Below are 25,170 nucleotides of genomic sequence, written 5' to 3'. Positions count from 1 at the left end.
GGTTTGGCCTCTAGCTACACTTCTAATTTGAAACTTTGTTTGGAAACAAAGCACCTCTTACATATTTATTTACAGGAGCAGTTAAATGTTACTGTCTTTTGTTCTTGTGTAGTACATCGTTCTCTCATACAGGAAAGCTTTGCAATAGGGCCTGAGAAAAATGGTATGGTAGTGCTTTGTGACTCCTCCTCAGTACTGAGGCTGTTCAGAAGAACAATTTACTGAGCTGTTTGTAAACAAGTGGTGAGCATTTATTTTGCAGGTTAGGGTACAGTGAATTTTTATTTATAGATAGAAGTAATGAATTCATTGTTCTTAAATGATAATCAACTCATTTTTTTTATACATTTATGAAGTTTGGATGTTGTTACTTTCTCTGATTGGAATTAACATGACCTCTCAGGTTTATAGATCCTCACATTTCCTGCCTCTGAATTTACTATTAACGTGAATTGCACTACAAGGACTTCCATGGTCAGATAGCTTTTTTCTTTTGTTAAAAACCTTAGATATCAAAACTTTGTTTTTCTGTCATTGCTATATATTAGCATCCTTTTTTTATGGATAGTCTTTGCTCAGTAACTCTAGGAACTGATATAAAATTTACTGCTGAGGAAGATTAAATGATGTTATAGATTTTCTCGCTATAATGTGGCATGCTTTCACTATAGTAATCTTAATTTTAAGACTATTGTAATTTCCTGTAGCATATATCTTCTGCCTGGACCTATTTTTAGGGAGAAGACTATTTCTGCCAGAAGATCTAACACTGTCCAAGGCCTCTAACCTAGTGCTGTGCCTACTTAAGATGCCTGAATTATTTGTTTGATTTAGGATAGTCAGAAATCTTCATTGTAGTTTATGAGTAGGTACTACAGAAGTACTGATACACAGTTAATTATGAGGAAATGTTTTACAGGACTAAGAGATTAAGTTAATGTGAAGGTAGAGTTAATGGCAAGTTATACAAATTAAATACGTCTTTATTTGTTTACCCAGTTACACTGAACAGGAGCCATTGTGTCTTAAGGGTACTTTAAATTTCTTTTTATAAAAAAACTTGAGAAAACCTTGTCCCCTTACCTGGGACTGCTTAATTTTAGAAGCAGGAATGTGAATTTATGCCTGAAGTTATTTATCTTTATCTTATATACTACTCAAACTAATGAATAGAGCATAAGAGGCTATGAAATTTTTTTATCTAGATTATAAATTATTAGTATAACATTAGTAAAAGTCTAGCAGGCCTCGTAGAGAATTTTATTGGAAGTTGGGCCTCTTGGGTTTTGTACTGGTTTTTCCATTAAATCATCTGTGACTCTAGGAAAATTATGTAAACTGTTTAATTTAGTTTCTTCATTTAAGGAAGATAGTGTTGCCTCACTGAAGATACTGAGGAAGGTCAGCTAACCTACCTTTTGGCAGATTTGTTAAGGAAATGTCACTTTTCATTCTTCACTAATGCTAGATAACTGAGTTGTCATATTTTTTTAATTTTGAACTCTTTCATCTACTTTGTTCTTAGAATGAACATTAATATTTGGTTTGGGCTAATATTTTATAATTGATGTAGTTTATAAAAAGTATACCCTTTTCAGGCATTTCTTAATGGAGTACTCCTTTAAGTATATGCTAAATCCATTTAATTATGGCTTTATTAACTTTGGAATCAATTAATCAAATTGTAATTGGGTCCCTGCCAAGTACTGGGCTCTAAGCTAAGAACCTTTTTTATACTAGTTTCTATTGTAGAAAAAGATGTTTTCATGAAACATCTTTTGGGATTAGTATTTCATGAAACATGTTTTAGGATATGCTGAATTCAAACAAGACAAGCTTCCAACTAAGCATACCAGATTGATAAGCATAACACCTGTTTAATTATCTAATCCTTCCCAAAACCCTACCAAATTGAGAACAAAGGAATGAAAAATTTAAAGCCACAAGACAAAGAACTGGAGAGAAGAGACAGCAGATAAAAGATGTTCACAAGTCTTGAAAGTGATTGTGTGAGGTGAATGGTAAATTGTCTTAGCAGATGGGGCTCCTAGCTGGCCTAGTTAGTAGAGTGTGCAACTCTTGAGTTGTGAGTTCAAGCCCCACGTTGTGCGTGGAGTTCACTTAAAATAGTCTTAGCAGAAAGCTGAAATCTAAACTTTTCATGGGGAGAGTGGAGTTTAGAAGAAATCAGTTCACATACCACAGATCCTTAGACTGTCTTGAATCTGAAGGTCTCCATTATCTTTGAAGGCAGAGATATGGGTGGTGTCAAAAAACAGAATTGGTAAAAATGTTTTAAAGGACTTTATCCTGCAGATTCTTGGTTGAACAGGGTAGGGGGAGGAGTCTACACCCAGGCAAAGACTGGAGGCTTACTCTCTAGAAGGAATGATTAAACCAGATTAAACTCTGGCACAAATGAGGATAGAGGAAATAACCCTAAAGAGAGGGAAATTAAGGCAAATGTTAAGGCCTCTAGTTCTCTACCCATGGTCTTTTCCCAAAGCACTAGCAGTCTTGTGTATTTCCAAAGTGGGAGATAGGAGACATCTTCTGGGTTATTGTCTTGCCTAAGAGAAAAGACTTGAAATATTGATATTTGGGAGTCTACAAATGAAAAAGCCAGATCTTTGCTTGATCATCCTACAGTGAAACCCATTAGTTGAAAGGCTCTGACCACCGATGCTCACCATTTTCAATCAGTATTTTAGTGTCCCACAAATTAAGGATCACCAGGTATTTGAGGGAAACCTCCAATATAACAGAGGTCAAAACAGAGATAAAAGGAACCTGATAGAACAAACCAAGTGTTGGGAAATAGGGAACAACTTAAAAATTAATATGCTCAGAGATAAGAGAAGGGATACTTCCTCATTGAAACAGGAAAGACTAAAGAAAGAATACTTTTGGAAATGAAAAATATAGTATAAATTTTAAAAATTCAGGGATAGATGATAAGCTGAGAAATCTCAGAAAGTGGGATGAAAAGTTAACCAGACAACATATTAGTCTGTGAGGTTCAGTACTGAATAATAAAATTTCAAAAAGGAAAAAGTCCAAAAGGCAGAAAGTTATCAAGAAAAGTTACTACAAAGGAAACTTCTCAGAATAGTAGGGTGTGAGTATCCAGATAAAGACTTAACCTAACACCTGGTAAATTAGGAAAGAACTGACATGTTTCATAAAATTCCAGAACACTACAGATCACAATTTCCTAAGAGGTTCTGGAGAGAGAACAGACCATGTATAAAAGAATGTTGTCAACAACGGATGGAGCACTAGAGCAATGCCTTGAAAATTTGGGGGAAAATAATTACTAACCAAGGACATTCTAAACCTTGTTAAACTGACAGTCAAGCGTTAGGGTAGAATAAATACATTCTCAAACATGTAAGAGCTCAAAAATTGATTCTCATACACCCTTTCTCAGATTTCTACTGGAGGGGGTGCATGCTCCACTAAATGAGAAAATAAATGAACAACGTGAGATTCAGAAAATGAGTCCGACCCAGCACAAAGATAAATGGGATTATTAGAATGATAGAAGATAGTTGAGAATGATCTGTTAAACAACTTTTAGAGAGTTACCAGTTCAGACTGGAGCAGGAAAAAGGAATAGTATTTCCAAGAGAGTGGGAAACAGACTAGGTAGATGCATTAATGTGTTTGTATTAAGAGGAAATGTATACTTGTAGTGTTAGTTAAATCAGTGATAGGTAATATAGAGAAAAAAAAGTAGTTATTAACCTTAGGAAAAGCAAGATGTTGTAAAAGAAAAATAATTAAGTTCATGGTTCAGCTGTGAATAATGTTTATATAGTTACAATAATGTAGTACTGCTTATATCAAATGTTGATATATTAAAAGGAACAGTGGGTGGAAGCACCTAAGGACGTGGGTAGGGAAGTGGTAGAAGAATAAAGCCTTTATCTGCTATGGTAAAAAAATAAAAAAAAATAGAAAATACCTGAAACCAAAAAAAATCAAGGTAGAGTAGTATAAGCATGTTATTTAGAAATAAAGAGGCAAATATTAGAAAAAACACTGAAGGGATTTGATGAGTGCTTTTAGGGGATGGGAATTTCTCTTTAAGCCTAGAAGTGCTGTTTGACTTCTTATATACATGTATTACTTGATTGATAAAAAATGAAAAGGGGTGCTTGGAGGGTGAAATGAAAAGGGGTGTCTGGGTGACTCGGTTGAGCGTCCACCTTCGGCTCAGGTCATGATCTTGTGGCCCATGGGTTCAAGCCCCGCGTCGGGCTCTATGCTGACAGCTCAGAGCCTGGAGCTTGCTTCGAATTCTGTCTCTCTCTCTCTGCCTCTCCCCTGCTTGTGTGTGCGCGCGCGCGCTCTCTCTCTCTCTCCCTCTCTCTCTCTCTCAAAAATAAATAAATAAATGAAAAGACCTATCATTGCTGTCCAAAGGTAGATTAGTAGGGTGGATTTGTGAAATGGTCTCTAGGAGACCACAATTTAGATAAATCCACCAGTATTGAATGTTTTTGAGATTATTATTGGAGTTGCTCAGTAATTACCTGAAAATTACCCAGAAATAGGTGAAATACCATTTGGACTAGATACTCATATTTAACATTGGCAGAAAACAAACAGTTCTTCCTGTAGAATTCCTAATGGCTTCCTGAGATAGGTTTGCAAGTGAAGGAATGCTATGTAAATGCAATATACTCAGTAAGTAGTAAATGAATGAAACCTGAATGAAAACAAAACCTTACCTACCCATTAGGGTGTAAAAGACGCTGTATAGCTACAACACAGCAAAACTATGTCTGGCTGAAGGAAATAGTTACTTCTAAGAATGTGGCTGGGTACCTATCACACTTTTTTATTCCTGGCTTCTTTATGCAATTAAAAAAAACCATTATCATCCTTTAAATATGCATTGAAGAATAAGAAAATAAGCTCCTGGAACTCAGCCAGCACCCCTCTTTCCCCATTGTTGAAATTACATTTGTTAGAACACTTCTGGGTGGGAAATGTGTGAAGGATGCAAAAATAGCAGGAAACCAAACAGCTGTTGTGTAGTAACTTAAATGGAAATTAGTATGCTATTAAGTAGAAAGTAGCCTATTACCAACTGGACTGACAGAAGACGCCCCAAATACATATGGTCTTTACATGAGCAGGAAACAGGCCTCCTCACTAGAATGATTTATTTTTAACAAAGTCACTAGGCCCTTTGTGAGGCAAGCAAGGCAGAAGATTGAAAAGACCTATTGTCGTTTCACTGTACACTTTTTCTAGAGTTCTGAGGTGAGAGCAATGACCATAGTATCAGTAGCGGTTTATTGCAGACAACAAGTGTATTGATAGGTAAAGATGACTACTAATATAGGCTTCATGAAGAACAACTAGGAGCCGTAATCTATAAAGATGTTAACACAATTTTTGTGGTTAGCAGAAATTGTCCTTTATTTTTCTTAGTGTGGAAATTTGTATCCATTGAAATAAATTTGCAGATGTGACAGGTAAAACCAGAAATACCCAAATCATAAGCAGTGTAGCCATAAACATTGCTATAACAGAGGGCTATTTTATCAACACTTCTGCACTTCTTAATTTTAATTATAAAGTTTGAGGAAGAAGGAGAGTACTTGATGTTGGTGCCAGGAGCTAAATCATAATTTATGGTTGACAAGGGCTGATGATCCCAGTTCTCTGGTCAGCTCCTACTTGAGGTCAGTTAACTGCCTGATTTTTAGGTTATAGCTGGAAAGAACATATTAAGTGTGTTACTGATATTAAATAATTTCACATCTTGTGTGTGTATGTGCATTTTTTTTTTTTTTTTGTAACAAGATGGTTTAAGTTTGCATAGGCTGCCAGAAAATGTTGACTAGAATTTTCATACTGATGCTCTGAGCATGCTTCACACCAGTTGTTTTGTGTTGTGGCTTTTTCTTTGTACCTGCAGCTTAACAAGATAAAATTAGCATTTGGAAAAATTATATAAATGCAAATACTATTATTTTAAATTTAACTTTTCTACATATTTTAATTTTCTCTTGTCAGTATGCCAGTATATGCCAGTATCAGTACTGGTTTACAACCTTTTGAAATAAAAATTAAGACAAGGTAACGGAGTCTTTTTATGTCTTTGTACAGGAAACCCTACACACAGTGAAATGGAAGGAAAGAAAAATGCAACAATAAAGATAAATAAGGTTTGTAAAAGTAGGGGCACCTGGTGGCTCAGTCTATTTAAGCGTCTGACTTCAGCTCAGGTCATGATCTCATGGTTCATGGGTTCCAGCCCTACGTCAGCACAGAGCCTGCTTGGGATTCTCTGCCTCTCTCTCTCTCTCTCTCTCTCTCTCTCTCTCTCTCTCTCAAAAATAAAATAAACATTAAACAAAATTAATAAGGCTTGTTCAAACAAAGAAAAATCTTTTTCTTATATAATAACACCTTATGGTTGTTTAATCCTTAACTCTGTAACTCAGGTATATCAAAATGTTTAAATTATAACTATTACCAATTATGGAGGTTTTTTGTTTGCTGTTTCACTAACTTCTTTTTACTTTTCTAGCCCCGAAGATCAAATCAATGTACAAGTCAGTGCTTCAGAAATTTTTTCTCCAATATGTTTTCTTCTAGTAATCACATTGGAGAATCTTCTTTTACCTGTAGAACTTACTGGTTAGTATTTATTACTTTTAATGGATGCTTTTATACTTGATGTTTAATTATTATAATTAACTTTCAGTAAAAATTTAAGTTTTGGCTCAATAAACATAAAGGCTCACCTTGTATTTTGTTTTTGTTTCTCCTGGAAAATAAATTAGTTCAAGGAAGGAGATCACCTATTATTTCGTGACCTTCTGTATTATGTGATGACTGCCTATGATCTAGTGGGTTTTGTTTTCATTAATAATGAGTTGTTCTACACAGGCTTTTTATTTGATAGATAAGTAAAGCTACTTGCTAAATTTAATCAAGAAGAACCCTTTTAGAGTAGATCCAGTCGTCTTTGAATCTGTAGTGACTGGCATATGGATACTAAGTAGATGTTTGTGGAATCTGAAGATTAAGTTGGGGTTTTAAAATCACTTAGCTTTGGTTAAATGAAGAAGACAGGTTTAAGATTGTATGATTTAATTTTAGAGCTTGGCTCAAGGTACCAAAGAAAACAGTAACATCTGAGTAGCCTTTTAAAAAGCTGAACTATATCCATTTTGATTATAGTAACTATACCTTCCTCTATTTTTTCCTTTTGTCTTACACTTAGTTTCTGTTGGGAAATTGTTGCAGATACAGTTTCTACTGGGATTGCTTGCTACAGCTTTGGTTCATGGTTGGTTCATGGTTCATAGAAAATAGTGTTGCTTTTTTCTCTCAGTAACATGGATATTATTCTAAATTGACTTTTTAAAAATATCCTGTCACCTAAGATATAAATTCAAGCATTATTTTTATGAATCAAATCAATATAATTTTGATTTGTAATGTAAAACATTTACAGGAATGAATTCATTTTGAAGGTGTTTAGAAAAAGGTACTTCTTTTAAATGTGGTTTATAATGTTAGGTACAAAAATTTTTCCTGTTCATGATATAACCCACTTGTTATGCCGAACTTAAATTTTTGGAGTTCTGATGAAGGTCTAAAATTTATCTTTCAGTACAGAATTTATAGAGGTCAATGAAATGAATACATTGATTAGGCAGAAGAGACAGGAATTGGAATTGTCATGGTTTCCTGATACATCACCTGGGATTGGAAGGTAAAAAAAAAATTGTTTACCAAAGTGTTCGCATGTTAACATGAGCACAGGATACCATTAAAATACTTAAGCACAGAGGTATCTTAATCAATAGTTGTGTTTCTAAGAAAGTTTTGTGCAAATTAAACGTGGTGTTTCAAATACCTAAAGAAGATTGCTATTTAAAGAAATCCTTAAAAAGTACCCCTATTTATCTGTTTAATAAGTATTAAGATATTTGAATCATTTAAAAGAGAGAGCACCAAAATGATAAGATTCATTATTAATAATAGTATTCAGATCTGTCATCCTTCTGTTTCCCCCATTCCAATCTTACCTTTGTGCTGTTAGCTGATGCACTGCTTTTGTCATGACCTTTACATCTCTATAAGAGTCTTCTCAATAACTATTTGATCAACTCTTTATACTTTGGCCTGGCATTCATGACTTTCTATAATGCAGACCTTTCTTAGTTTAAGTCCTGAAGCTACTGTCACATTGCTAGGTGTATTATATATATACTTCAAGTTCCCATGTAAAGATTAAGGTCCTTGCCTGAGTTTTTATATTTATTCCTGTAACGTTATAACTTTACCTTATATAAACTGCAGTATAGTTCTGCATAGGACCTTCACCATCTAGATGATGGTGGAGCATCAATAGAAGTAAAAATAGGAAGTCCAGATATATATAATATAAAATCTCAGAGTTATATATTTTTGTGTGTGTACAAGTTGCACAGTGTTTTTGAAGCTTTTCTCCACCTAGTCCATAATCTCACCTTATACTGGATAAAGTAGTTTTTTGTTAGGAGACCTGAACTGAACAAATAAGAATCAGAAAAAAGCTGAGAGTGGATTGGATTTTGATGCAGAAACTTAGGTCCATAAGAACACTAGGAGCTTAGGTTGAGAAACTTTACAATATAATAAAGCAATAGAAATCAGTTCTTTTCTAAAAAAAATTATTTATTTTGATGTTTTTACTTTTTGATACATGCTATAAAACAAATCTAACAAAAATATGATAACCATGTCTGTATGATATGCTTCAAATTCAAGTGATACCGTTCTGTTTCTAAGTTTTGTTATTTATTCATGGACTGATTTCTCTTTAACCTTGCTAATTTCTTTAAAACCTTGATTTGATTAACTTGGCTAAATTATCTCTTTGGTTGTCCAGAAAGGGAAGGGGGGCGGTGCAAGGGGCATGAAGGTACTTTCTGGTTGGTGGAAATGTTCCGTTTCTTGGTTTGGGGTGGTGGTGGTGCTTACACAGATACATTATATATATATATATATATATATATATATATATATACACATATATATATTAGTCACAGGTCATCAAACTGTTACTTAAAATCTGTGCATTTTATTTATTTATACATTTTATTATCCAAGTTGATTTTTTTTAGAATGGAGAAGAATAAAAGCTAAAACATTTTTTGACAAAATATTACATTCAATTACTTAAAAGAAAAACATGTATTATATATGAAGTTACCGTTCAACCCTCTTGCCATTAATTTATCAGAAAAACATGCTTTTAAAAGGTTTTTCTTTGTAGCCAGTTGGCAGCCATCTTTGAACAATGAGTAACCTTGAATTTATATTTTTACTTATTTTGGCAAAAAATCATTTAAGTACACTGTATTTTAAAGTTGCTAACCTCATTTGGAAAAATGAATAATTTTAAATAGTTGGTATAATTTTTTTAAAACATTTAAACAAAAATGTCTTTGTTTTGTTTTGAATTTTCAGAATTGGTTTTAGACCCTGGAATATTGAAACACAAGTGCTTCCTCTCATCTCTTCTGTGTTGCCAAGAACTATTTTTCCAACAAGTACCATATCTTTAGAAAATTTTGGTAAAGTTTGTGAAATGTTTCTCTAGTTATTAAAAAATTATTAGCTTTTTTCGATATCCTAAAAAGTGTTAATGACTTAGAAAACCTATAAAAATAAAATGTAGATAGTAAGTTCTATGGATTTCTGTAAATATTTGGACAGGCATTGACTTTTAAATTGTTCCAGTTAGAAATTTTTTTTTTTTTTCTTTAAGAAATTACATCTTCAATACTTTGAGGAACTGGTTAGAAGTCTCCTTTCTGTTCAGGGCTTCAGTGTCCAAAATGTAGATCTTTAGAAGTTACATCTCCTATTAATTATGAACAAATAGTTTCAGTCTTTATATATTTGTGGATGACTCTTGTTTCCTCTTACGTTTGCCTACGTAATACCAAGATGGTAGTTGTCAGACCAAACATATTTTCTTTTTTTTTTTTACCCCTTTAAATTGCCCACATGAATTCAAATCTTGTGATAACTCATTTCCATAGCATTAAAAGAACCAGATAAATACCTGCTGTTACTTAGATGTTAGTAGCTATGTGCTTATTCATAATTTGATTCATAAGTATATTTTGTTTCACTCTATTATAGACATGTATTTTATGCTAACATAAGCTAAAGCCAGACTATTATCATTTATTGAAACAAACTTTTTACTTTAAAAAAATATATATCATTAGGTACCTCTTGCAAGGGATATGCATTAGCACATACTCAAGAAGGAGAAGAGAAGAAGCAAACTTCTGGTACATCAAACACCAGAGGATCAAGACGAAAACCTGCAGCAACAACTCCTACAAGGAGATCTACACGTAATACAAGAGCTGAAACAGTCAGTCAGTCCCAGAAATCCCCAGTATCAAATAATTCTGGGTGTGATGCCCCAGATAACAACAATCCATCTGTAAGTGTGTCCTCTTCAGCCATGTCAGAAAAGCAAACAAGACAGGCTCCAAAACGGAAGTCTGTAAGAAGAGGAAGAAAACAACCTTTATTGAAAAAGAAACTTCGGAGCTCTATACCTCCCCCTGAAAAATCATCTTCCAGTGATTCAGTAGATGAAGAAACAGCAGAATCTGACACACCACCTGTGTTAGAGAAAGAGCACCAATCAGATGCAGAAAGTAGTAACAGTTGTACTGTGCCAGCAAGTGTCGAAAATGAGTCTGCTAATGGCTTGAGAAGTTGCAATGAACAGGTAGAAGAAAGTGAGGAACATACTGAGAACCATGATACAGAGGAAGCAGTGGAATCTTCATATTCTGAGTCTCATACCGAAGATCCTTCTGTACTAGTTGGAGAGGAAGAGGATATTCAAAAAGTCGAAAATACAAGTGTAGAGGCTAATGTTTTATGTTTAGAAAGTGAGACTCCTAAAAATATTTCTGGAAAAGGAGGTGATCCATTGGAAAATCAAGACCAAACATCTGGACCTTCAGAATCAGAGGTAAAAGCAGACAGATGTACAGATCATCCTTCAAATTATCTTCCTACATGTTCAGGATCTGAAGTTGAAGTATTCCAACCTGTACCAAGCTTAGATGAGTTACCAGAGAATTCAGAGTCAGTGGTTAATGAAGAAAAAGTTATGGAAAGTCCTATAGTAGAAATTGTTGATCATAAAGATTTAACAGTAAAAACAGAACAGCTTGTAGATGGCCCCAAATTAGAATCTTCTGAGGGAAGAATTATGCAAACAGTGAGCAAAAAATCCATAGAGGGCTCAGAGGCTCAGTTGCTTGAGCATGTTGAAACTGAAGATGTAGAAATAATTGCAACATGTGATACTTCAGAGAAAGAAAGTTTGAATAGTATTCAAGACTCTGAAAATAATTTATTAAAAAATAACACCAAACTAGATAAATCTTTAGAAGAAAAGACTGAATCTCCTGTTGAACATTCCAGATCTACAGAATTGCCTAACACACACATTGAACAAATTCAGAAGCATTTTAATGAGGACAACAATGAAATGATACCTATGGAATGTGATTCATTTTGCAGTGACCAGAATGAATCTGAAATTGAACCTCCTGTAAATGCTGATACCACACAATTGAATGAAAATTCTGTGGAGCACAGTTCTCAAAATAATATGCCATCTTCTGATCCTGCAAATGGAAAGGTTGAAACTGTATCTCAGCCATCTGAAAGCCCAGTAGATGTGATGGAGAAAGCCAAAAAACCTCGTACCCGAAGATCTAGATTTCACTCCCCATCTACAACTTGGTCTCCCAACAGAGACACTGCACGAGAAAAGAAGCGGTCTCAGTCTCCATCTCCCAAAAGAGAAACTGGAAAAGAAAGCAGGAAGTCTCGATCACCATCTCCCAAGAAAGAATCTGCAAGAGGACGTAGAAAATCTCGTTCTCAGTCCCCAAAGCAGGATATCGCAAAAGAAAGGCGACGATCTCAGTCTCGATCTCCAAAAAGAGATAGCACAAAGGAAGGCAAAAGATCTGCATCACTCTCCCCCAAAAGAGACACTTCGAGAGAAAACAGAAGATCTCAGTCAAGAGTGAAAGATTCCTCCCCAAGAGAAAAATCCAGGTCTCGGAGCAGAGAAAGAGAAAGTGATAGAGATGGGTCACGGAGAGATCGAGATCGAGAAAGAAGAACCAGGAGATGGTCTAGGTCCAGATCTCGTTCGAGGTCACCATCAAGATCTAGAACAAAAATTAAGAGTTCATCATTCAGTAGAAATGACAGAGACACTTACTCTCCTCGGTGGAAGGAAAGATGGGCAAATGATGGTTGGAGATGTCCACGAGGAAATGATCGGTACAGAAAGAATGATCCAGAGAAACAGAATGAAAATACAAGAAAAGAAAAAAATGACATCAGTCCAGATGCTGAGGATCCAAATTCTGCTGACAAACATAGAAATGACTGTCCCAGTTGGGTAACAGAAAAAATAAATTCTGGGCCTGATCCAAGGACCAGAAATCCAGAAAAGTTAAAAGATTCTCACTGGGAAGAAAACAGAAATGAAAATTCAGGGAATTCTTGGAATAAAAACTTTGGTTCAGGTTGGATGTCTAACCGTGGTAGAGGTAACCGTGGCAGAGGCACTTACAGAGGTGGTTTTGCCTATACAGATCAGAATGAAAATCGGTGGCAAAACCGAAAACCCCTCTCAGGGAATTCAAATAGTTCAGGGAATGAGTCTTTCAAGTTTGTGGAACAGCAACCCTATAAACGGAAAAATGAGCAAGAGTTCTCATTTGATACACCGGCAGATAGATCTGGGTGGACATCTGCATCTAGTTGGGCTGTGAGAAAGACTCTACCAGCAGATGTACAAAACTATTACTCAAGACGAGGGAGGAATTCTTCAGGTCCACAGTCTGGATGGATGAGACAAGAAGAAGAAGCAACTGAACAAGGTAACATACTGTGTTTATTTAGTAACACTTTTATTTGAGGAAAGGGATTATAAATTTAAAACTTCATATATATGAATTGTAATGATCTGTACTTACAGTTTTATAATGTTAAATCCCATTTAACAAGTCACTTTGCATTATATAAATATATACATATATGTCAGTATTTATTGCCTTTTTTACTGCCCCTCCCTCCAATCTTGTCAAAGGCTTAACTAGTTTAAGTACAGTTGGCTACAATAGAAGAACTTGGGATTTTTTAAAATTTAAGTTCAAGTTAGTTAACATATAGTATTGGTTTTCAGGAATAGAACTTAGTGATTCATCACTTACATACAATATCCAGTGCTCATCACAAGTGCCCTCTTTAATACCCATCACCCATTTAGCCTATACCCCCACCCAACACCCCTCTAGCAACCCTCAGTTTGTTCTCTTTATTTAAGAGTCTCTTATGGGGGCATCTGGGTGGCTCAGTTGGTTAAACGTCTGATGTTGGCTCAGGTCGTGATCTCACAGCTCATGAATTCGAGCCCCACATCAGGCTCTGTGCTGACAATTCAGAGCCTGGAGCCTACTCTGGATTCTGTGTCTCCTTCTCTCTCTGTGCCCCCCCACCCCTGCCTGCCCCGCTCATGCTCTGCCTCTCTCTTTCTTAGAAATGAACATTAAAAAAAATAATGAGTCTCTTGTGGTTTGCCTCCCTTTCTGTTTTTTTTTTTTTTTTTTTTTAATGTTTATTTATTTTTGAGACAATGCAAGAGGCAGAGTGCAAGCAGCAGAGGGGCAGACAGAGGGAGACATAGAATCTGAAGCGGGCTCCAGGCTCTGAGCTGTCAGCCCAGAGCCAGACACGGGGCTTGAACTCGCGAACCATGAGATCATGACCTGAGCCGGTTGGACGCTTAACCGACTGAGCCACTCAGGTGCCCCAAAGCCTCCCTTTCTGTTTTTATCTTATTTTACCTTTCCTTTCCCTGTGTTCATGTTTTCTTTCTTAAATTCCACGTATAAGTGAAATCATATGATATATATCTTTTTCTGATTTCGCTTCACATAATACTCTCCAGTTCCATCCATGTTGTTGCAAAATGGCAAGATTTCATTCTTTTTGATCACTGAGTAATATTTCATTGAGTTTTCCATGAATATTATTCAGTGATCAAACTGAGGGTTGCTGGAGGGGTGTTGGGTGGAGGGATGGGCTAAATGGGTGCTGGGTTAAATTAATGAGGGCACTTATGATGAGCACTAGATATTGTATATAAGTGATGAATCATTAAATTCTATTCCTTCTTTATCCATTCATCAGTAGATGGACTTTGGGCTCTTTCCATGATTTGGCTATTGTTGATAGCACTGTTATAAATATTGGGGTACATGTGCCCCTTCAAATGAGCATTTGTTTCCTAAATACCTAGTAGTGCAGTTGTGGTCATAGGATAGTTGTATTTTTAACTTTTTGAGGAACCTTCATACTGTTTTCCAGAGTGGCTGTACCAGTTTGCATTCCCACCAACAGTTCAAAAGGATTCCCCTTTTCTCCGCATCCTCGCCAACATCTGTTGTTGCCTGAGTTGTTCATGTTAGCCATTCTGACAGATGTGAGTGAGGTTATATCTCGTTGTGGTTTTGATTTGTATTTCCCTGATGATGAATGATATTGAGCATCTATCTTTTCATGTGTCTGTTGACCATCTGGATGTCTTCTTTGGAGTAAAGTCTGTTCATGTCCTCTGCCCATTTCTTCACTGGATTATTTATTTTTTGGGTGTTGAGTTTGATGAGTTCGTTATAGATTTTGGATACTAGCCCTTTATCCGATATGTCATTTGCAAATATCTTCTCCCATTAGTTTTTTTTATTGTTTCCTTCATGGTGCAGGAGACTTTTATCTTGATGAAGTCCCAGGAGTTCAGTTTTGTTTTTGTTTCCCTAGCCTCTGACGACATGTCTAGCAAGAAGTTGCTCCAGCTGTGGTCAAAGAGGTTGCTACCTGTGTTCTCCTGTAGGATTTTGATGGTTTCCCGTCTCACATTTAGGTCTTTCATCTATTTTGAATTTATTTTTATATATAGTGTAAGAATATGGTCCAGTTTCATTCTTTTGTATGTTGCTGTCTAGTTTACCTAACACCGTTTGTTGAAGAGACCATCTTTTTTCCATTAGATGTTCTTTCCTGTTTTGTCTAAGATTTGTTGACCATATAGTTACGAATCCATTTCTAGGTTTTCTGTTCTGTTTCATTGATCTTTGTGTCTGTTTTTGTGCCAGTGATGATTGCAGCTTTGTAATACAGCTTAAAGTCTGGAATTGTGATGCCTCCTGCTTTGCTTTGCTTTTTTTCAAGATTGCTTTGGCTACTGGGGTCTTTTTCTGGTTCCATACAAATTTTAGAATTGTTTGTTCTAGCTCTGTGAGAAATGCTTTGTTTTGATAGGGATTGTATTGAATGTGTAGTGTTTTTTTTGGTAGCATCGATATTTTAACAATATTTATTCTTCCAATCCATGAGCATGGAATGTTTTTCCATTTTGTCTCTTTTCCAGTTTCTTTCATAAGTGTTATATAGTTTTCAGAGTACAGATGTTTTACGTCTTAGGTTAAGTTTATTCATATATATCTTACGGTTTTTGGTGCAATTGTAAATGGGATCAATTCCTTGATTTCTCTTTCTGCTGCTTCATTATTGGTGTGTAGAAATGCAGCAGATTTCTGTACATTGATTTGATATCCTATGACTTTGCTGAATTCGTGTATTGGTTCTGGTAATTATTTGGTGGAGTCTCTTGGGTGTCCTACATAGAGTATCATGTCTCCTGCAAATAGTGAAAGTTTGACTTCTTCCTTGCCAGTATAGATGCCGTTTATTTCTTTTTGTTGTCTGATTGCTGTGGCTAGGACCTCCGGTACTATGTTGAACAGTAGTGGTGAGAATGGACATCTCTGTCATGTTCCTGACCTTAGGGGAAAAGCTCTATTTTTCCCCATTTAGGATGATATTAGCTGTGGTTCTTTCATATATGGCTTTTATGTTCTTAGGTATGTTCCTTCTATCCCTACTACTTTGAGGGTTTTATCAAGAATGGATGCTGTATTTTGTCAAATGGTTTTTCTGCATCTATTGAGAAGATCATATGGTTCTTACCCTTTATTAATGTGGTATATCATTTGATTGATTTTGAACCAAGCCCTGCAGCCCAGTAATAAATCCCACTTGATCGTGGTGAATAATTCTTTAAATATGCTGTTTGGATTCAGTTTGCTAGTATCTTGTTGATATTTTGCATCCATGTTCATCAGGGATATTGGACTGTAATTCTCCTTTTTAGTGAGGTCTTTGGATTTGAAATCAAAGTAATGCTAGCCTCATAGAATGAATTTGGAAGTTTCTTTCAATTTCTTTTTTTTGGAACAGTTTCAGAAAAATAAGTATTAACTCTTCTTTAAATGTTTGGTAGAATTCCCCTGGGAAGCCATCTGGCCTCATACTCTTATTAGATTTTTGATTACTGTTTCCATTTCTTTGCTGGTTATTGGTCTGTTCAAATCTTCTGTTTCTTCTTGTTTCAATTTTGGTAGTTTAGTTTCTAGGAATTTATCCATTTCTTCCAGATTGCCCAGTTTGTTGGCTTATAATTGCTCATAATATTCTCTTATAATTGTTTGTATTTCTGGAGTGTTGGTTGTGATCTCTTCTCTTTCATTCGTGATTTTATTTATTTCAGTCCTTTCTCTTTTCTTTTTGATAAATCTGGGTAGAGGTTATCAATGTTGTTAATTCTTTCAAGGAACCAACTCCTAGTTTCATTGATCTGTTCTGATGTTTTTTGATTTCAACGTTTATTTATTTTTGGGACAGAGAGAGACAAAGCATGAACGGGGGGAGGGGCAGAGAGTGAGGGAGACACAGAATCGGAAACAGGCTCCAGGCTCTGAGCCATCAGCCCAGAGCCTGACTTGGGGCTCGAACTCACAGACCGCGAGATCGTGACCTGGCTGAAGTCGGACGCTTAACCGACTGCGCCACCCAGGCGCCCCTGATGTTTTTTGATTTCTATATCATTTATTTTTGCTCTAATCTTTATTATTTCCCTTAGAAGAATTTGGGAGGATCTTGTGTAAGATTTAACTTTGATATCTTAAAAAAAATTTTTTTTAATGTTTGTTTATTTTGAGAGAGAGGGTGAGCAAGTGGGGAGAGGGGCAGAGAGAGAGAGAGAGAGAGAGCGACAATCCCAAGCGAACAGAGATAGAGGGAGAGAGACAGTCCCAAGCGGGCTCTGTGTTGTGAGTGCAGAGCCCAACACAGGGCTCAGTCCCATGAACCATGAGATCACGACTTGAGTTGAAACCAACAGTCAGATGCTTAACTGACTGGGCCCCCCAGGTGTCCCAACTTTTATTTCTTTTATCTCAGATGTGCACACTTGCATTTTTTTGATCATTGTTCTCATATAAATAAGTTAGTCTTCTAATAATTTATCTTTCCTTGGCTTTTCTTATTAAGAACATTGCAAGAAAAAAGCTTTGTTAAAGATTAAAAAAAAAAAAAGATAAAAAGTTACTCTTGTAATTTAGCAACCTGATTAGATTAAAAAAATTTTTTAAATGTTTATTTTTGAGAGAGACCGAGACAGAATGTGAGTGGGTTAGAGAGAGAGGGAGACACAGAATCTGAAGCAGGCTCCAGGCTCTGAGCTGTCAGCACAGAGCCTGACGCAGGGCTCCAACTGACGAGCTGTGAAATCATGACCTGGGGCGAAGTTAGACACTCAACCAACTGAGCCACCCAGGTGCCCCACCTGATTAGATTTTATATGATTACTTCTTTAGTAAGTTTCTTGAGGTAGTGATTCTTTGGTAATGTTGAACCAACATGAACCTGCTCTTAATAATAATTTTAGTTGAATGCTTTTTTTAACCAGTCCACGTTATTTAGAAAGATAGGATTAGACTAAATGATTGGAGATTGGTGTTCTGAGTCTGTTAATTGCTGTTGACTCTTACTGTAACCAGTGGTTCTTTGCTTCTCTAAAGAAATTTTAACATGATTTTTTATTATAAGCCTTTTTTCTTTTGATAGATTCTAACCTAAAAGACCAAACAAACCAACATGGAGATGGTTCCCAGCTACCTATAAATATGATGCAACCACAAATGAATGTAATGCAGCAACAAATGACTGCACAGCAGCCGCCTATGAATATCTTCCCATATCCAGTGGGTGTTCACGCTCCTTTGATGAACATCCAGCGCAATCCATTTAACATTCATCCTCCGCTACCCTTGCATCTGCACACAGGTGTGCCTCTCATGCAGGTAGCTGCTCCTACAAGTGTATCTCAGGGACTGCCACCGCCACCACCCCCTCCCCCACCGTCCCAGCAAGTCAGCTACATTGCTTCACAGCCAGATGGAAAGCAATTGCAGGTATGTTTTTAGCATCTAAAGTGTAATCAACATAGTCGCTATAAGAATTTAACTGTTAGCAACAGATGTTCAAAAGAGGGTTTCCTGGCATCCCCAAACAATTATTTGATTAGGTTTACAGTAAACTTTCATAGCCCCTCTTCACTGTCCTTCCTCAAACCTCCCACTCTTCAAATAAAATGAATTGGATGCATATTATTGAACCAAAGCTACATATATGCTGTTGTTTATGTCCAAACAGGTTTGTTTTTTCAGGTTAAGACAAAATTTTGAGAATCAAATGATGGGTGTTTTAAAATAATTCTTAATTTATTGGACTTTTTAGGGGGTGGGAACTTGTGGTGATGCTTTTATTGTCTTCTTGGGACAAACGCCAGAGAAAGCTGTTCATTATCCATTACTGTCTAAGTATTTCATGTTCATGAGTTTACCGTGTTCAAAAAAAAGAAGTGCCTCTGAGGCATATAGAAATTTGAATAATACTTTGTAAACACTGTGTTCCTTATAGTTCTGTGCCTGCATTTCACAAATTCTAGAATCCTGATAGTGTATAATTGGAAGATAAGGGGGATAGGGTTCTAGAATTTGGGACCTTATACATTTTTCTGTTGTCAGCTCTCTGCAATCTATTTGACTTCACTGTCTCCTTTTCTTCCGTCTTTAAAGTGGGGGCACACACTTTAGTTAATTTTCAGAAAGAGCCTTTTGGAAAAGATAACTATTTTTTAAGTGCTATTCTTTTCCTTCTTGTTGCTTTTAGTGTTGCTGTCAGAACATCACAAGTCACATGTGTAATTTAAAAGTCACTTGACATATTTACATAGGTCTCTGTTTGAGATGTTACTTATTTTTCTTCAGAGTCCTTTAGATATACATGACCTGAAATACGAATTTTGACTCACTTTGAATTTTTTTTGTTATTTCTAATATATGGCTAAAAGAATACAGTAATTCATTAACTAATGATAACTCTTTAAAACAGGGCGTTCCTAGTGCTTCTCATGTAAGTAATAACATGAGTACACCAGTCTTGCCTGCTCCGACCGCAGCCCCAGGAAATTTGGGAACAGTTCAGGGACCAAGTTCTGGTAATACTTCATCATCAAGTCACAGCAAAGCCTCTAATGCTGCTGTAAAATTGACAGAAAGCAAAGTAAGTGTTACAGTGGAAGCCAGCGCAGATAGCTCGAAGACAGACAAGGCAAGTTCAAGGTTGAGAGCAACCTACATAATTCTGTATATGCTAAAGATGAAAAAATAAATTATATATTGTATAATTGGTAAAGGGAATTTACTGTTGATAGTCTTGAATTCCAATGCTATTTGAAGAGTCCTGTCTAGATATGTTGATGTCCAGTGAGTTACTGGTAATATTTCATAATTATTTTTAGAAATGTTTGGTCTGTGTGTTAATAACTTTTGTATTCATGACATTATTATGTGAAGATTTCCTTGAAATAATATAAAAGTGAGGTGTTTTTAATTTCATATTTTAAAAGAAAATTTTTTAAAGTATGTGGGCAAATAATAATTATACTTTTTCCTCTTACCAGAAATTACAAATCCAAGAAAAAGCAGCACAGGAGGTAAAATTGGCCATTAAGCCATTTTACCAAAATAAAGATATCACCAAGGAAGAATATAAAGAGATTGTACGGAAAGCAGTAGATAAAGTAAGTTCTAGCTTTAGCAGAATTATATATGTAATTGTTTTGAGTCATCTCTATTTTAATAAAGGAATGCTTATGTCTAATTAAAATAATAACCACTAGCTTCTAATTCTGGTCTGCTTTTCTGCCTTTTGAGTAAGATCATATGAAATATGGAACATATAAAAATGTCTGATTATCTCTTTGGGGTTGGTTTTCACAAATCTTTCCATTTTGCTTTAATCCTTATAAAGTATGAGAAAAATATTCCCCTTCCTTTTTTCGTAGGTTTGTCATAGTAAAAGTGGAGAAGTAAATTCTACTAAGGTGGCAAATCTGGTTAAAGCCTATGTAGACAAATACAAATATTCACGGAAGGGAAGCCAAAAGAAAACCCTGGAAGAACCTGTGTCCACCGAAAAAAACATAGGTTGAAATGGGGAGCACTGTAAAGGACACTATCAAGATATCTGCAAAGTGCAATTTCAACTTGTACCTTTAACTGAAAATCATACATAACTGTGATTGAAATTTGGTTTTGATAAAATTATTTTTTTTAATGTAGAATATAAAGTTTTGTTCTAAATAAATATAGTTCTGCACTGCAACTTCTTTATCCTTTCCTCCTCCCGAAAATGAAAGCAATTCAAGGGAAAGTAAAGGGGTTAAAGGAGTGTGCATTTTTACTAGGACTCTTATAGTGTGGATACTGGAAGATGTACAGCTTTTTGATTTGAACAATGGAGTGCATAAATTAGAGTCTTCTAAGTGCACTGGTTTTGGAAAAGATATATATAATACATTTATTCTGTCAGGCTAAAAATAAACTATGAATGATCTTTATGATTTTTCCCTTTATAGAAAGTTAAATAATGTATTACCATGAAGAATATTTCTAATAACAGAATATACCAGTTGCAGGGTTCCTAATGTGTATTTTTAAAACACACGTCTGAATAAATTGCTTAGATAGAAAACAGATTATCACCTGAGTAAAATTCAGTGTTCAAAACTTTGGAACACTGTTACTGTATCACCAAATAAAGGTTATGCTGCTTGTTTTTCTTTTGTGCCTTTTTTCCCCACCAATTGAAATGAAGCAGTTTGATTTGCTAGATTTACAATTTTGGAAGTCTAAAACTCTTTGTGGAATTTAGAAGAACAGTTTGGAAAAAGTGTTGACTTTATAAAAATTATGTACTTCCATGATATCTTCTACCTGTCAGAGAAATGATAAATTATCTGTGCCAACTGGAGAATTGCAGTTGAGTGGTGACCCTGCCTTCCTTGGGATGAAGGTAGAATTATGAGACGCACTTCAGTGGCTTTCATTGGCTCATCTATCTAATCACTAATGAATTTCTTTTTACACTTGAGAAGTATCCAAATGCTTTACAGTGAGTAAAGTGTTAATTAGGTGACCATATGGTGGCCATTAACCATGTTGCAAAATTCTAGACATTAAAACCTGGGTTTTGGAAAGGGAGAGGACTTAATGGAGTCTTGGTTAGGCTTTCAGGGACTAGGGATTTGATTGTCTTTTTTTAAATACTAGAATATGTTAATTTTTACAAAAGGTAAGTTCAGAAGGTTATAGAGCCACTATTTTAATTGGCATCTTAGAAGAAAAAAATGGGTTATCCATGATAAACTGTCTTTCATTCCAGTAATAATTTTCAATAGATACCAAATAACAAAAGCTATTCAGATAAGATGTTAATGGCTCAGAAAGATATATGCATCAGTGAGACAGAATGACCCTTGTATTAGCTAAACTAGAGAGAGCAGTACTCTGTAGGACTGTGCTTTTCTGAAGTAAAGATGATCTGTTTCTCAAGTTTATGTGCATAATACTTTCTTGGTGCTAGCTTTGATAAGGCAAATATTTTGAACTGTTGGCCCCAATAATGATTGTGCTAGTTCATAATCTTTACTAGATTAAGAGTGTAATTCCAAAAAGTGTTAGAAATATTTCCAAGCAGTCTTGATCTTTATTCTGCATTTCTGGGCATTTGTAATATGGTATTCTACTGATTTATATATATATTTTTAATTAAAGTTTGTGTTTAGATATGAAGGGGAAAGAAGTTTAGAAGTATATTTCTTCTAATAAAATATTAAGACTGTTTTAAATATCAACACACACCTCCTCATTTGTTTGTTTTGAACTCTAGAAACAATTGTGTGAATTTTCAATCTGTTTTCAGTTAAAGCTGGGTTCACACTGAAAATTTTGTAGCAAATTGCCTAAGATGATTAATCACACAGTGCATACTTTAACTACATTTTCTTTCAGTGATGTTTGGGAATACAGTTATATTTTAAAATTTGCTTTATACCATTTAAAAGTTTTGAAGAAAAACTAGGTGGTATGATGGTCAAGTCTCACATCTTTGGTTGCAGTGCCATGAATTATTTCCACCTGTCTTGAAAATAACAAGTGTGTATTCCATATCTGCTTGGGGTACTTGGTTAGACTGCATTTAAAATGCTAATGAAGAATGTTACTGGATTAGAATTCAAACTTTTAAAACTTAGAAATACTTAAGAATGTATTAGAAAGTGCATGCTTTATGTTAAAAAAAAAAAAAAAAACGCTTTAACATTCCCCATTCTTGCTTTTCTCAGAAATCTACATTAATTTTGCATGTGCACAAACTGAATCAAAAACATTTTGTGGAATTATAAATTTCTCGTTATTTATTAAGATTCAGTATTAACTTGACCTTTAAAACCTTGGTCCCATTAACTTACTAGTCACATTGACCAATGTTTTAGGCTATAGTGATGCCTAGAATTTTGACTAAAAGTAGTTACTTACTATTTTAACATTCCAAAAGTTTTGTGATTTCTTTTTTTCCTGGTTACCACATTTTCTCCATTATCTTCCATTAAATGGCCACAGTGTGTACTGTTTGAATGTTCCATCCAAAAGATACAGCTTCAGAAGCACAGTGGTTGCCCCATGGTCCATGAGACCTTGTTTGTAGTACAAGGATGGAGTTCTGTCTACTGAAACAATACTCTTAAAACAGAAATGTAGTATGTGATATTTTCTAATAAATTCTTTTGATAAACAAAGAAGTGTCTTTAACATTTTATTGTTATGATTCCTGGGAAATGCTGACTTTTGCCTCATTATAACTGTTTCCAAAGACATGTTGAAGTATTTCTCAGATTTGTACACATAACTAGCATCATAAATTAATGTCCAAGTTGTAAAGCAAGCTTAGAGTTAGCTATCAGCATATATTTTAATAGCATTTTTTCCTAATTACAAAATCGTAGGAAATTAGAAAAGCTTTATTTAAAAAAACTTGTAGAAGAAACGGAAAAATGAGAAAAATCACCTGTAATCCTGCCACTTAAAGGTAACAATGCCAATCAAACTGCCCAGAACTATGTTGTAACTTACCCTTTTCACTTAATGATGTATTTAGAAGTTTACATTTTAATAAAAATTCTACAGCATGATGTTTAACGGCTATATAGTATTCTATTACATATTGTACGTACCGTTACTTAAAAAAAATTTAAGTTTTTAAATTTATTTTTGAGAAAGAGAGCAAGGAAGGTGCAGAGAGAGAGGGAGACACAGAAGCCAAAAAAGGCTCCAGGCTCTGAGCTAACAGTTCAGACCCGACACAGGTCTCGAAACCACGAACTGCAAGGTCATGACCTGAGCCAATGTTGGACCCTTAACTGACTGAGCCGCCCAGGCGCACCTCTTCATTGCCTTTTTAACAGTACTTCATATTTCCTGTCCTGGAGATATTAAGGTTTTAATATTGAAGCCATCTTTCATGCATTTTCCATTCGCATCCCATCTCCATTCTCTCAAAACAATTGCTGTTTTCTCTATATCAAACTGGAATTCCTTTGCAGTGAAATCCAACTCCTTTAGTTCCCAGAGTGTTGCCATTTGACCTCTTTTAATAGTCCCAACTATGACTTAGATTCTATATGCGCCAGTTCATTGTAGACACTAAAGACCAATCTTCTGATAACACAGCATCATTCAACAGAGTGCCCACCTTGTGTGTTACACACTAGGGAAGAGTAAGCAAGACAATACTGTTTCTACTCACAGAGCTACATAATGTGGAAATAACATCTATCTATTTATATAACTGGTAAGGAATGACAGGACTGTAAGGTGATCCAAGGATCTGTGATAGGGTAATTGGACTTAACAGTGATCAGTGAGAATCCCTGGGAGAAATGGCACTTAAGAGCTAAAGATAAGAACTAAGCAAGGAGAAAAGAGCTGGCAGAGGAAAGAGGTGCAAATGGTGTGTGGCCTCAAAGCGTGGCAACCCCAAGCCTAAATTGGCTAGAGTGAAGACTGGTGGAGACTTCTTAGGGCAATACATTTTGTAAAGAAAAACTTGAAATCTTTCAAGCAGGAGGTGTTTGATATGGGCAGATACGCATTTTGAAAGATTACTCCACTCATAATCTTTCAATGGCTTAAAAGTGGTTAATAAACATGAAAAAGTGTTCAACTTCACAGTTAAACAATGTTATAAAATGTTCTTTTATCAAATTCATAAATTTAATTCTGGCAAGAGTGCCACGAGGAAATAGTACTGGTTAGAATTTGTACAATTTTTCTTTCTAAAAGGCAACTTGTAAATAAGTATAAACAGCCTTAAAAGGGCTGCCATATCCCTTTTCCATAATGATGAAAACATACTGGTTCACATAGTCCTTTCTAGTATTTAATAGAGGAAAATTGGAGGGAATGGTTAATCTGTGGTTCATATGAAAGTATTCTACAGCTGTTGTAAATGTTTTCAGGGAAAAAAAAAAACAAAACATTAAATGGAGAAAAAAATAGGTCACAAACTGCGGCTGACCTTTCAACAATGAGGGGGCTAGGACTCTAGCCAACCCCCTGCAGAGTCAAAAATCCCCCATAGAATTTGTGACTCTCCAAATACTTCAGTACTACAGCCTGTTGACTGGAAGTCTTACCAACAACATAGTAAACATTTTGTACATTATATGTGTTATACACCGTATTCTTACAATGATGTACGCTGGAGAAAAAAATGTGACACAATCCTTAGGAAGAGAAAATACATTTATAGTACTGTATCAGATTTATCTTAAAAAATCTGTGT

At 35.3% G+C, this 25,170-nt stretch overlaps 1 protein-coding gene across 3 annotated transcripts in view; it reads left to right on the top strand.

Moving 5' to 3' along the window:
- SCAF11 (SR-related CTD associated factor 11) overlaps window positions 1-23,518 on the top strand; it is a 71,600-nt gene extending 48,082 nt beyond the window's left edge. For 2 of the 3 annotated variants that reach the window (XM_045466600.1, XM_045466602.1), the window contains exons 8-16: window positions 6,127-6,185; window positions 6,551-6,660; window positions 7,643-7,744; window positions 9,487-9,593; window positions 10,257-12,962; window positions 18,049-18,395; window positions 19,378-19,596; window positions 19,949-20,068; window positions 20,333-23,518. In XM_045466600.1, coding sequence (XP_045322556.1) covers window positions 6,127-6,185; window positions 6,551-6,660; window positions 7,643-7,744; window positions 9,487-9,593; window positions 10,257-12,962; window positions 18,049-18,395; window positions 19,378-19,596; window positions 19,949-20,068; window positions 20,333-20,479 — 3,917 coding nt within the window. In that variant the 3' untranslated portion in view covers window positions 20,480-23,518. The remainder of the gene's footprint in view (window positions 1-6,126; window positions 6,186-6,550; window positions 6,661-7,642; window positions 7,745-9,486; window positions 9,594-10,256; window positions 12,963-18,048; window positions 18,396-19,377; window positions 19,597-19,948; window positions 20,069-20,332) is intronic. The other variant, XM_045466601.1, reaches the window with a different exon arrangement.
- Window positions 23,519-25,170: the final 1,652 nt, after the last annotated feature.

The sequence above is a fragment of the Leopardus geoffroyi genome, chromosome B4 (assembly GCF_018350155.1).
Source record: "Leopardus geoffroyi isolate Oge1 chromosome B4, O.geoffroyi_Oge1_pat1.0, whole genome shotgun sequence".
NCBI classification, from domain to species: Eukaryota; Metazoa; Chordata; class Mammalia; order Carnivora; family Felidae; genus Leopardus; species Leopardus geoffroyi.
The sequence above is the reverse complement of the archived record's forward strand: the minus strand, read 5'-3'. Positions and strand labels throughout refer to the sequence as shown.